Source organism: Oryzias melastigma, linkage group LG19 (assembly GCF_002922805.2).
Source record: "Oryzias melastigma strain HK-1 linkage group LG19, ASM292280v2, whole genome shotgun sequence".
NCBI lineage: Eukaryota > Metazoa > Chordata > Actinopteri > Beloniformes > Adrianichthyidae > Oryzias > Oryzias melastigma.
In genome coordinates this window covers 3,961,943-3,974,103 of record NC_050530.1, presented here as the reverse complement: position 1 = coordinate 3,974,103, position 12,161 = coordinate 3,961,943, and the positions used below count along the sequence as shown (strand labels likewise).

Genomic DNA, 12,161 nt, shown 5'->3' with positions numbered 1-12,161 from the left:
TGATTACCGTAAAATGACGACATTGGTTTACCCAGACAGACTTTATCAAAGTAAGTCAAGGATAACAGGAAAACTCACTTTGATTGCCGGGAAGTGGAATCCTTTCACTAAAGTTTCTGTTGTGCTCTGACTGAAAGTAAAGATATAAGGTACATCAAAATTACATTTTTTAAACCTTTTAGAAAATTAATATTTGCTCATTGTATTGACATATTGACGTTACCAGTCAAAATTTTAGACACATTTATTTTCAATGAGTCCAAACTTTTGACCAGCAGTGAGAAAATTAGAGGTAAAGAAGAAATGAAACTGTTCATTCTTTAGCTGCTGAATCTATTGTGCTATTATGTGGAAAAAACGAGTCCTGGCTGTACAAGATCCCATCATCCGATCTTTACCTCTAATATCAGTGACATACATAATGAAAGAGTCGTAATGGATCATTAGGGTCTGCTACAGCTTTTGCTGAACAATAGAAGCAGTATCTCCATGGAAACAGAGGGTGGAGACAGAAATCAGAGAGTAATGCAGAGAATATTTGACAAAGATAAAGTCAAAATCCCATAGACTTCTAGAGAAATAAACAGCAATTATTCAGTCATTCTGTTTGTCAGAATAACCATTCTTCCTCTTCTGTCTCTTTTTAACATGTTCTTGCTAATTCTACTTTTTTTTCATGATATGTTTTCTTTATGCAAGTTATTCAAGCTATAAAATGACCAATCAGATGCCTCAATAAGAGCATGTGGTGCCCGTTGGCCCCACTTCAAATGTTCTAAATGTTGATTGACAGATTCTTGGACCAATCACTGCTTGTTGACATAGTCTGGTCCCAAAATGGCGAAATCGGGCGATATCCTTACAGCGGAAAAATGGCGACTGAATTGACTTCATTTCATCGGAACCCAAAATGACGATCTTGTTTTGTCCATCTCTATTCATGTCAATGGTTAAATATTAAACCAACTGAACTTTGACCACTCAGGGACTTGGATTTGGACATTATCTGACACCACGTTTTTCATAGACCTAGTTTCTCTAAAAGACTTTGTAATGGAATAGAGCTGTGGGGAAAAAAAAAGCCTGAGCAAGATTAGCGAGATTTCCATCACTCGGACATTTCCAAGCTTCTTCCAACTGTGAATACAGTATATGCGTTAGTGTTGGGTAGCAACAGTCTAGTTTGATACCATATGCTAAAAGCGCGTTCAAGAATGCAGGTTCAACACGTTCTTGGATGTGTGTAAAATGCCTGATGTGGACGTAGCGTCCATCCTCCTTTGGTCATCTGGGACAGGGTTGCAGGGGCAGGAGTTTAAGCAAAGATGCCCAGACTTCCCTCTACCTGGTAACTTCCTCCAGTTCCTCTGGGGGGACCCCGAGACATTCCCAGGCCAGCCAAGAGTCCTAGTCTCTCCAATGTGTCCTGTGTCTTTTTAGATGCTTCTACCCAGTGGGACATGCCTGAAAAAGCCTCCCTAGAGAAGGGTCCAGGAAGCATCCGGACAAGAAGCCTGAGCCACCTCAACTGGTTCCTCTCAATGTGGAGGAGCAGCGGCTCTACTCCGAGCTGCTCACCCTATCTCTAAGGGAGCGCTCAGCCACCCTACGGAGGAATCTCATTTCGGCCGCTTGCATTTGGCCCCTTGTTCTTTGGGTCATGACCCAGAACTCATGACCATAGGTGAGTATTTAAACAAAGACCGACCAGTAAATTGGGAGCTTTGCTTTCCGGCTTACCTCTCGTTTTGCTGCAAAAGGCCGGAGCAGCGACTGCATAACGGCTGACGCCACTCCAATCCACCCGTCGATCTCTCGCTCTGATCTTCCCTCACTAGTAAACAAGACCCCAAGATATTTAAACTCCTCCACCTGAGACAGGAGCACTCCACCCAACCATAAGAACAACAATCAATTGTCCATTGATATTTGATACTTTCAAGCAAAAACTTGTGTTATGTTAACCACAGCTTTACCTGCTTGCCTACACTAGAGACTCCTAGAAGTCAGGAGGATGATACAGGTGTTCACCACTGAACCATTAAAGGTTTAACATGGAAATATCAGAGGCTAGAGATCAAATAATCAACACTTTCACACAAGTCGTCACATATTGGCGTTTGGTTAAGGACTCGTCCTTTTTTGGTGTCCCCAACTCATTTTTCGGCATGCTGGCTGTTCATAAAATCAAGGGTCTGCAACCCTCGGGACGCTGTACCGGATGCGGTACCAGACGTGCACTGGTCCTCAGGACGTGTAGTCGACTCCTGATCGGAAGATTGCGGGATCGATTCCCGCCTTGCCTGTCCACGTGTCGAAGTGTCCTTGGGCAAGACACTGAACTCCAAATTGCCCCTGGTGGAAGGTTGGCGCCAGTGTTCGGCAGCGGTGCCACCACCAGTGTGTGAATGGGTCAGTGACTATGAAGCGCTTTGGGCCCTCGAAGGAGCGTAGAAGGCGCTATACAAGTATACGCCACAAGCCATTTTACCGGTAAGCTAATCCGGTAATGGTTCGTGCCCAGTCCAGCATCTGGTACCTGTTTGGGTCAGGTATCGCGTCTTGTACAACATCCAGTACCAGGTTTCGGTACTGGTGCGCTCTGTGTCGTGGTACTGGACTGGTTCCAGTTTGCGACCTTGACGTTAAGGAGCCAGGATTTAATGGTAACAGCCAGTGCGTCAAAAAACTACAAGTTGGGGACACCCAACATGTCAAAAAAGTGACGCGGAGGAGTCCTTAACCAAACGACAATTTGTTACAACTTTAGAGAGAGAATGTGTTGGAACAATAACTAGAGAAGAAAATGCGAGAAGGAAACAACACAAAACAAGGATCAGTAGCAAGTGGACTTAAGAGCAAGGAACTCCTGAAACAAGATCCAGTAACCATCACTGATGTTCAAGAAAGGATGCTGGGCATGAAGAATTGGATAATCCCTCATATGATTCACACCAAATAGCTAGAAAAGCACAACATTGTATGAGTTTAAGTGCCCAGTAGTCCAGCTGATCTAGATGGGACAAAAGCTAAATGACGTATGGACAGTCCTGATCCTGAAGGACCTCCAATTTCAACTTTAAGTCCTTCCTTAAGTCTCAAATTATCCGTCATATTAAAAAAAATTGTGAATTAAGTGGGACAGCACAATAAATAAAGGACACAGTAAACATTTCCTGCATATTTACTTTATCAACCAAAATAAAACTCATTTAAAAAGATTCTTATATATATCAATATATGTCTTTCATTCACATTTTGCAAACAAACAGGCCTTAAATATTTAAATGGACATTTCCTTAAATATATTTATACATTAATTTAACAGCAGCAAGTTCATTACAGGTGTTTAAAAATATTTGAACAGTTTCTAAACTAAAGGAACAATTTTGTGCTTATCATCAATTGAAAAAGAGTAAAGACATTCATTTATACTTCAAGCATCAAAGGGGATTTTTTTAACTGGACTTATAGCTAGAATTAATTATATTTCGTGTACTAGTTGATAAAATTTAGGCTTGAATTCTTAAAATAGTGAAACAAAACGAAGAAAAAAATGTTCAAAAGGCAATTTTTAAGATGATTTGGTGGGTATTTCCAACAAGCAAAGAAAATAGACATTTTTGTTCCTTTAAATAACTTAACTGACTTATCTGCCATACAAATGCAGTATCAGTGAACACAAACATGTAGAATGCTCACACATTGATCTGGAAGGCTTTTCCTTGGGAAAAAAAAGAGTAAAAATACTTTACCGTGCAAAAGGTAAGATCAAAACGCCATATAGAAAAGATACAACTCATACTGCAACTGCTGTTGTAGAGATTTTGTTAAGGAAACACAAGTGCAGCCAAGGTAATGCTCAAATGCATGCTTTTGCATAGAAAGACAATAGTGAGAGCCCAAGAAGAAGAGTAGGAAATAGAGCACCTTCTCTGACCTTTAGCAAAATCTCTATGAATACTGTAAGTAGCTGTAGATGACAAACACAAGCCTCTCTGAGTCCTGCTTTCTTCCAGTCCGCCCAACACCTCACTCGTTGAGGTCCAAGCACCAGGACTGCTCAGAGCTCTTAGTCTGGACACCGATGCTTGATCTTCGAGAGGACGCGCTGCCGCTGTCCCTGCTCTCCGTGGAGTCTCTGTTTCCCAGAAAACACTCCAAACTGTTGTGCTCCAGCGTGGACGGGTCACCCAATGGGAGACAGGAGACATCCAGTGGTAATTCCGTATCCAGAGAAGATGGCTTGGAGTGGAGCAAAGGTGCAGCGGTGAAGATGGGGTGAGGAGACTGGGGCAAGTCATCGATTTGTAAAATAGCCGTATCTTGGGTCAGAGTGTGAGACGATGGAGGGGATTTCTCACTGCTGACAGTTTCATTTGTGGCTGGTGGCTCCAGTAGTGTGGATGTACTTGTAGGAGCGTTGGGCAAAAGGCAAGAGTATTCATCGTCATCACTGGGAGGCTGCGAGCACAAGATGGAAGGGGAGTGGCTGGTCGTCGGATCAGGACTGGGAGCTCTTGAAACCTTGTTCGGTGTGTGAGGACTTCCTGCTTGGTAGTCTGAACTGATACGAAGTAGAGGTGGACTCATCCATTGATGTGAAGTCACCCTCTCACAGCTAAGACACAGACCTACAGGGTTTTTGGAAAGTGGTTGATGGTTGTTTGATTGACAAAAGGGTTGATGACTCCCAGTTTGGGAGTCAGTCATCCCACTGTGACTCCAAAGCTCTCCGCCCAACTCACTTTGATCCAGCGAGGTTTGGGGGATTTTAGCTTCACTTTGAAGGCAGTAGGAAGCAGAATTAGATGGTCTGTAAGTTTTGTTGAGTGTTGCAGGACTGGACACCAGTTGGAGAGAACAAGAGCAGGAGGGTATAGACGCCCTGTACTGACGGACAGACAGGTGACCCTCTAGAAGATGCATCATTTGGTGAAGGCCTTTGGTCAGCTCCGATACTTCCTGGTTTAATTTGCCCATCTGAGTGAACAAAACACAGATTGATGACGTTAGAGGCGCAGAAAATATACATATACCAAAACGTCAGAACTTCTTAAAATGTACAACAGAAATCTCTTGTTGACCTGATCAACCTAAAGAAATTGGTTACTTGTGAAGTCAATTCTTGTGCAGTTCAGCAACAGTTCGAATGTGGACGGACAATTCAGCAGACCAAAGAATAAAAGTCAAACATTTTAAAGATGCTGGAAAGAAGGAACTGCAGGAACTAAAAAAAAAAAAAACAATTATCAGAGGACAAGGGGTTTTAACTACTTCTCCTTAAAGTCTTAGTCACATGAATCCAGACGGGGTTGACCCATACAGGTGTGGAGGATTGCCCTCGGTGCAGGGGCTTGATTCGTGTGAGTGCTGTGGGTTTTTGGGTTGTCCGGGCCCTTGGAGAGTTATAGACAAGACGGACTGCATGTTAAAGGGAGAGCAAGTGTGTCTTTCAGTTCCCAAGGCTTGTGTGGCCACCTTAAGGATCATCATGAAAATGTAGCAGACTATTATCACACATGTGGTAAGTGTATGGAGAAGTATTTGTAGGGATAATGCAACTTTCACGCTCTTACAACATACGAGTGATGCTGTTGCATGGTACCCTAAAGCGGCTCTATAGTCGTTAGTAAAGTGCGTGTAGTGGCCCTTTTCTGCACAAACAAATGCTGCATGCACTTGATGTGCAGGTGAGTGCCTGTAGGACGCCCACACAAACTACTCTCTGCTTAATTTCAGGATTTCCAACAGCCAGGTTGAGGGCAAAGAGTGTGCAAGGTGCTTATCACCTGAATAGCACTAACAGTCCCTTCATCCAGTGCGTAGGGTTTAAGGGTGTCAGGAGTAAGACTCTCACCCCATCACCAGTTTATTGACTAACTACATCTCCCAGCTGCCTTAGCGCATAGTCCCCGGATGCCGCTCAGCTGAATCCCATTGACAATCCCCCATCTGAGACTTAAGCAGAGACACAGTGCGAAGTATTGTTTATGCTGTATTGCTTGCATTACTGAGCGTTGTTACACTGACCTGACATTCGGTTTTCCTGATTCTGCTCCGACTCTGATTGTCTGCCGCCTGCCCCGACCCACGTCTGAACTACGATTACCGGATTCTGACCCCTGAAACTTCTATGCCCCCAATTGACCTCTGCCTGCCCGACACTACTTTAGCTCTACGGACTTATAGTTGTTTTTGATTCCTGTCAACCTGTCTGTTCAATAAACCTGCTGCACGTGGAACCAGCTGTCTGTAGCAAAGGGGTTGAAAAAAATCCATACTACACACCAACTTCACCCTTACATACCCTTGTGTGTCGTACAAGTGTTTGCTATGACCTTCTGCCCGCAGCATACCCATAGAAAAAAGGAGCATAAAAATCGGACTCACCGAATGGTCTACGATGGTTGAGCAGAAAATTCTATGTGCGGTGAATTTGATGCCCAAATCGCGTCTGGTATGACAGGCTACAACTGGAAGATATACTGTAATCTCCAAGCTGATTTTGGGCCATACCACCTCAAAATATTCACTTTGGGACTGTTTAATTTGGGTGTTTTGATCAACTGAAGTCGTTGGTTTCTCCCAGAGAGGACCACGTCTCCAACCAAATTGAGTTTTTTTTTTCTTCTTCATTATCTATACATTCAAAACTAGTCTGTCAGAGTTTGTGAAAGCAATGCGAGTATTGTGTGTTTGAAAGTCGATAATGAACAAAAACTGCTAAAACTCAACAAGCGTGAACCACCAAAAATGAGAAACTTTTTCTTGTAATATTTTCAGGAAGTTTGATTTATTTAAGGTGAAATCAAAATAATTTTAACTCTTTCAATAAACTGAGTGTGTGAAACTATTTTAGTGTCTGGTTAATAAATAATTTAACCAGTTTTTGTTGCAGTTTAGCTTTTATTCAACTTTTCTGTAGATTTTATTATTATATTACTGCAGAGTTGCCATTTTGAGCAGCAATCAAAGAAAAATTAGACAAATAGACCAAATAAAAGTTTGGGAAGTGGTTTAGATGCATCATGGGCAGAGAGTTTGTCGACTCAGCACTTCAGTCGTCCTCTGCATTGCAGAGGCGTCCTGCTGATAAATGAATATTGCCTTTAGACAGCACCTACCTGCACCCATCTGGATCCTCTTTCTGCACCTGCTTTCACTTCATTTACCAAGTAATAGTGCAGACACAGGCCAGAACATTAAAGGTAAAAGTATATTGATTTAGGCAAATCAAAAAGTCTAACAATTAAAAGCTGTCTTCTTAGATATGTCAGTTTTCAGTTTTAAAAAGAAAATTATCCCAAAAAATAATTGGATTTCTATGAATGATTTTAATGTGTTCAACATCTTTTATTAGAATTCTAAAAAGCTTCAAACTTGACCTTAATTTTAAGTGTGCGCTCCTCATCTGTACCTTTACGTTGAGCTGGTTAATGCTTTGCCGGACTTCCTCAGTTTCCAACAGCAGAGCAGCGTTGGCTTGTCTGGACTCTGGAGAAATGAGAGGAAGAAAAAGGAAGAATATTATCAAAAAAACATTTATTCCTAACAGTGTTTTGATCCTAATAAGTGTATTTATACTTTTTAAAAATCAGAGGGGTTTTCCTTAGATTAAAAATTATTTTACGCTGCTGTTAAGCCACAATAAATACTTTTAAAAAGTGAACCAACCTTCTTTTAAAGTTACATTTTAGGAATCTTTTCCAGTTTTCCCTGGCTAATTTTAAATGTTCTGTGTCCAACACTACATGTCTAAAAACTGAGATGCATTTCAACTGATTGCTTCTGTTTTCAAAACAAAAAAATGTTTGCAATTTTACAAGAAAAGTACATACTTTTTACATGTTTTGCAGGCCGCTACCAGATTTTTTAAGGCAAAATTTTACATAATACCTCTAGCAAATGTTTTTACAAGAAATAATTCTAAAAAAAATCAAAAGTTACATGTAAACAGTTTAAAACTGCACTTTTGTACTTTTCAAACTATATAAAGATGAAAAAAAAAATGTTAAAAAAAACACCAATATTTAGAGAATGCTAACCAAAAAAAAATTTGAAGGTTCTGGAAAATAAAAAAACAACCTCCAGTGTTGAATGTTGGCACAAATAAATAAAATATAAAAATGTATATAATGGTAATTGAAATTATAGTAGGTTATAATACTTCTAAATGCACTCCTGAAAAGACAAGAGGCCCCAATTATTGATTTAAATTAACATCTAAAGTTGATCTATATAATGTTGGAAATGAAGGAAATAAAGTGGTTGAAAAATGATCGCTAATCAATCAGTGAGCAGTGGAATCTCTAGGAAGTGCAAATCACATCACCAAATCACTCAGTGAAAACATAAAAATTACAAATATAAAAGTAATCAAAAAATGGGGAAAAAAACAACATAGCAAATCAAAAGATAATTCAAAAAAATGAAACAAAACAAAAAAAATTAGAAAAATAAAAGTCAATTTTAGAAATAAAAATGAAACAAAATATGAAGCTAACAAAGGTAGGTACCATGGGACATCACTGATGGCATTTATTTTTTACAACAGGAAGTTATTTGGCATAATGTCTTATGACAGATGATATTTCTTTAAAGTTCTTCTCCAAATTTTTTTTTTATATTTATTGTAAATGTGTTATCCTGTCGTACAGATTAGATGTCAGTTTTTGTGGGGAAATAATGGATCAGTTTGTCTGCAAGTGGATGCTTCACAATTGTAGTGGAGCAAGGAGACTTTGGCTCTGAGGTTTTTCAAACTGTGAGTTTTTGGCTGCTCCTGAGTAAAGAAATAATCAGAAATGCAATTTTAACCTTAAAGTACTTAATATATTTCCTCCGTTGTTAGAAAAATGCTATATGAACATGTTAAAAACGTGATTTTCATTGAATTGGGTCTTTAAGATTCTTGCTACATCTGCAGCAAATGTTCAGTAATTGCTAAATCAACTCTACTAGTTTAGTTAAATCATTTATCTGCTTTTCCTCTTAATTAAAATTCAAACATCCAATCAGGCATGTTCTATAACCCCAACATTTTCTGGTTTATTTTTTTAACATTTTAATTTTAAACATGTATTTTTTTAAGTTTTGGGGAATTTTGTTTTGAATTCTAAAATATATATATTTTTTTATTGTTTTCTTTTATTTTTAATTGTCGTTGTGATCTTTAATATGCATTTTCCTTCATGTCGGATGACTGAAGGCCTCTTTTTTCAGTCACAGTGACCTTCCATGTCCCTAAATGACCTCTCAGTCTTTCCACGCTCTCCTGTCATTTCACTCCGCTTCCTTCTCAGATTCCCCCAGAAGGAGGCAGACTTGTCTCACCATTTAACCTCACCAGTGCTCTCTCCAGCCACCTGGCACGCATGTGACCTTCGCAGCTGGAGGCAGTTTGACTTACCGTGGGTGGTGCCGCCGGCGCTGGCACCGGGCCCGCTGTGTTCCACAGTGAAATGAAACGTGTGCCCGTTGTCTTCGATGCCATCTACAACCCTGGCAGGAGTGACGAGGAGCAGGAGGAAAACGCAGGTTAATGTAACAGTAGAGCTTTTTCAATTATCACAAGAGCTGCAGGACAACTCAGCACCGTGCCAGCAGAGTCCCGTGTGGGTTTGAGCGTCAGGAGAAGGGCCCGGTTGGAAGATTGTTGAGCCGAGGTAGTGACATTTGAGCTGAATGAACCCGCCTTTACCTATGCTCGAAGCTTACTGTATAACTTAGGGATACATTATAAACACAGATGGCTGGGCCTGGAGGATAAGGTGCTTCAGTAATGACATGCAGCAACATCTGCTGAAATATGCATTGCAAATACGTCCTATTTCCATGAAGCGCACCAAGCAGGTGTCTGTGAGGTGAGTTGAGAAGTTCATTGTTGAAACACCTTATAAATAAAAAAATAAGAAAAACTAGAAAAGTTACATTACCTGTGATAATGCTAAAATGAATGCTTTTTGCTCAAAATAGATCGCTAAAGATGCTGAAGCTTTTTGCTTAAAATGGCAATTTGGCTATAAAGCTTTTTTGCAAAATGTTAAAACTGTTAAACTATGAAAGAGTGCTAAATTTGACCAAAATCTCTGAAAAAAAACACGTAAAATTGCCAATGCATGCCAATTTTGCAAAAATGTTTAGTATGTTGCTTGAATATAAGCTAAGCTCATATTAGCCCCCCAAAAACCCTTAGTAGATGCCAAACTAACCAAAAAAGCTAGCTTGTTGCTTAAACACTAGCTAAACTCCAAAATAGCTTAGAATTACTCACTAAACTAAATATGGAAAAAATGTTAACCTGAAGCTAAAATAGAAGTGAAACTCTGAATTACCCTGTAAAAACCTTAGTAGATAACAAATTAGCCGAAAATTTTAGCTTGTAGCTAAAATATTAGGTAAACTCCAAATTAGCATAAAAAACCCCAGTAGATGCCAAACTAGTCAAAAGAGATAGCTTATTACTTAAATATTAGCTACACTCCAAAATTTCTCAGTCAACTAAATTATTCAAAAATATTAGCATGTTGCTAAAACATTAGCTAAACTCCAAATTAGCATTAATAATCTCAGTAGATACCAAATTAGCCAAAACAGGTAGCTTGTTGCTTAAATATTACCTAAAAAAACATTTTAAAAAAACTCAGTGGATGCAAAATTAGCAACAAAAAAAAAGCTAGGACATTGCTTAAATACAAGCTAAACTCCAAAATAACCTAAAGTTCTCCAATAAATTTAATTAGTCAAAAACGTTAGCCTGTTGCTAAAATAGAAGCTAAACTCTAAATTAGTCTTTAAAGCCCTAGTAGATAACAAATTAGCCAAAAACGTTAGCATGTTGCTAAAAAAATGTGTCAACTCCAATTTAAAAAAAAAAAAACTATAAAAGATGAAAACATAATGAATATATTTAAATTCTTGTTGCTAATCTGCATAAAATGTTTAAATTTGAAGACTTTCTCATTTATTTCCTATGAGGTATATATTGCCAAAAATTTCAAAAACTATAACGTTTATGAATACCAAAACTATAAGTATATCCTGAACAAGCTGAACGTTTTGATAGCAAGATTGCTGAAATTGGTGAAATGAGTTTTTACGTGCCAAAAAATGCTCATAAAAGAGCAGTAGAATCACTATAGTCTGAATGCTAAGCATTCATACAATAATGAGGCGGCCAGTGGATTTAAGGTCAATTAGTTGTTTTTAATGAATTGAGAAGGTATTAAAAATATAATATTTACCTAAATATCATCAATTTAGTTTTAGCTTTATGTACTAATTATAAACAGGAAGTCTATTAATGTTATAATAAATGAAAGTTCACAACACCTTGGGCTGAGATCTGGGGGTGCCGAGCAGGTTAAAGTGGGGATGAGCAGCTTGGACGGCTTCTGCTCAGGCTCCGACTGTCCTTTGGATAAATTGGAGGCGGAGCCAGAGTTGCTGTGCTCCTTCTTTGAAGGTGGTTGAGGGCTCTGACCGAGGAAACCTCGGCTGAGGTTCGGCGAGCGGCAGCGTCTGAGAGCGTTGAACTGCCGCAGCTCGTCCCCCAGCAGGTTCCCCAGGGAGGTGCGGCGGACGGGGCTGGTGAAGTTTGGGAGCAGGAGGTTCCGGCGAGAGCGAGCGGTTGGAGAGAGGTGGAAGGAGTCGTCCGAGATGCCACTGCCTTTGGTCTCCACAATAGATGGCAGCCTGGACTCCTGCTGAAAAAACAATGTGTTAAGATATGTGGCGGCAAAATGGTCGACAAAAACGTTTATACTCCAATCATCTTTTGATATTCCTAGAAAGAAAGTATGGTGCTCTGGTGTTCTGTCCTCTGTTGTCATTTACTTATTTTTATTTAGTTCTCATTACTTCTATTTGGTGCAGTACAGTTCATGTGTTTCCCCTTGTTTCCACTCCATTCCAGGGCAGTGGAGAGATTTCAGATTCCAGGTAGATCGTCCGTCATCCTGTTCTTGGCCTTGGACCTCGCCTCTGGCTTGTCTTGGCTGTGGACTTTGCCTCTGGCTCGTTTTGGCCGTGGGCCTCATCTCTGGCTCATCTTGGCCGTGGACCTCGCCTCTGGCTCATCTTGGCCGTGGACCTCATCTCTGACTCATCCTGGCCGTGGACTTTGCCTCTGGCTCGTCTTGGCTGTGGACTTTGCCTCT

General features: G+C 40.0%; 1 protein-coding gene across 1 annotated transcript in view; it reads right to left on the bottom strand.

The window, feature by feature from the left end:
• Window positions 1-3,168: 3,168 nt before the first annotated feature.
• kcnh4b (potassium voltage-gated channel, subfamily H (eag-related), member 4b) overlaps window positions 3,169-12,161 on the bottom strand; it is a gene marked incomplete in the record, with an annotated part of 65,249 nt that continues 56,256 nt past the window's right edge. Inside the window, 4 exon segments of the mRNA XM_024285638.2 lie at window positions 3,169-4,983; window positions 7,421-7,497; window positions 9,413-9,504; window positions 11,335-11,705. Coding sequence (XP_024141406.1) covers window positions 4,033-4,983; window positions 7,421-7,497; window positions 9,413-9,504; window positions 11,335-11,705 — 1,491 coding nt within the window.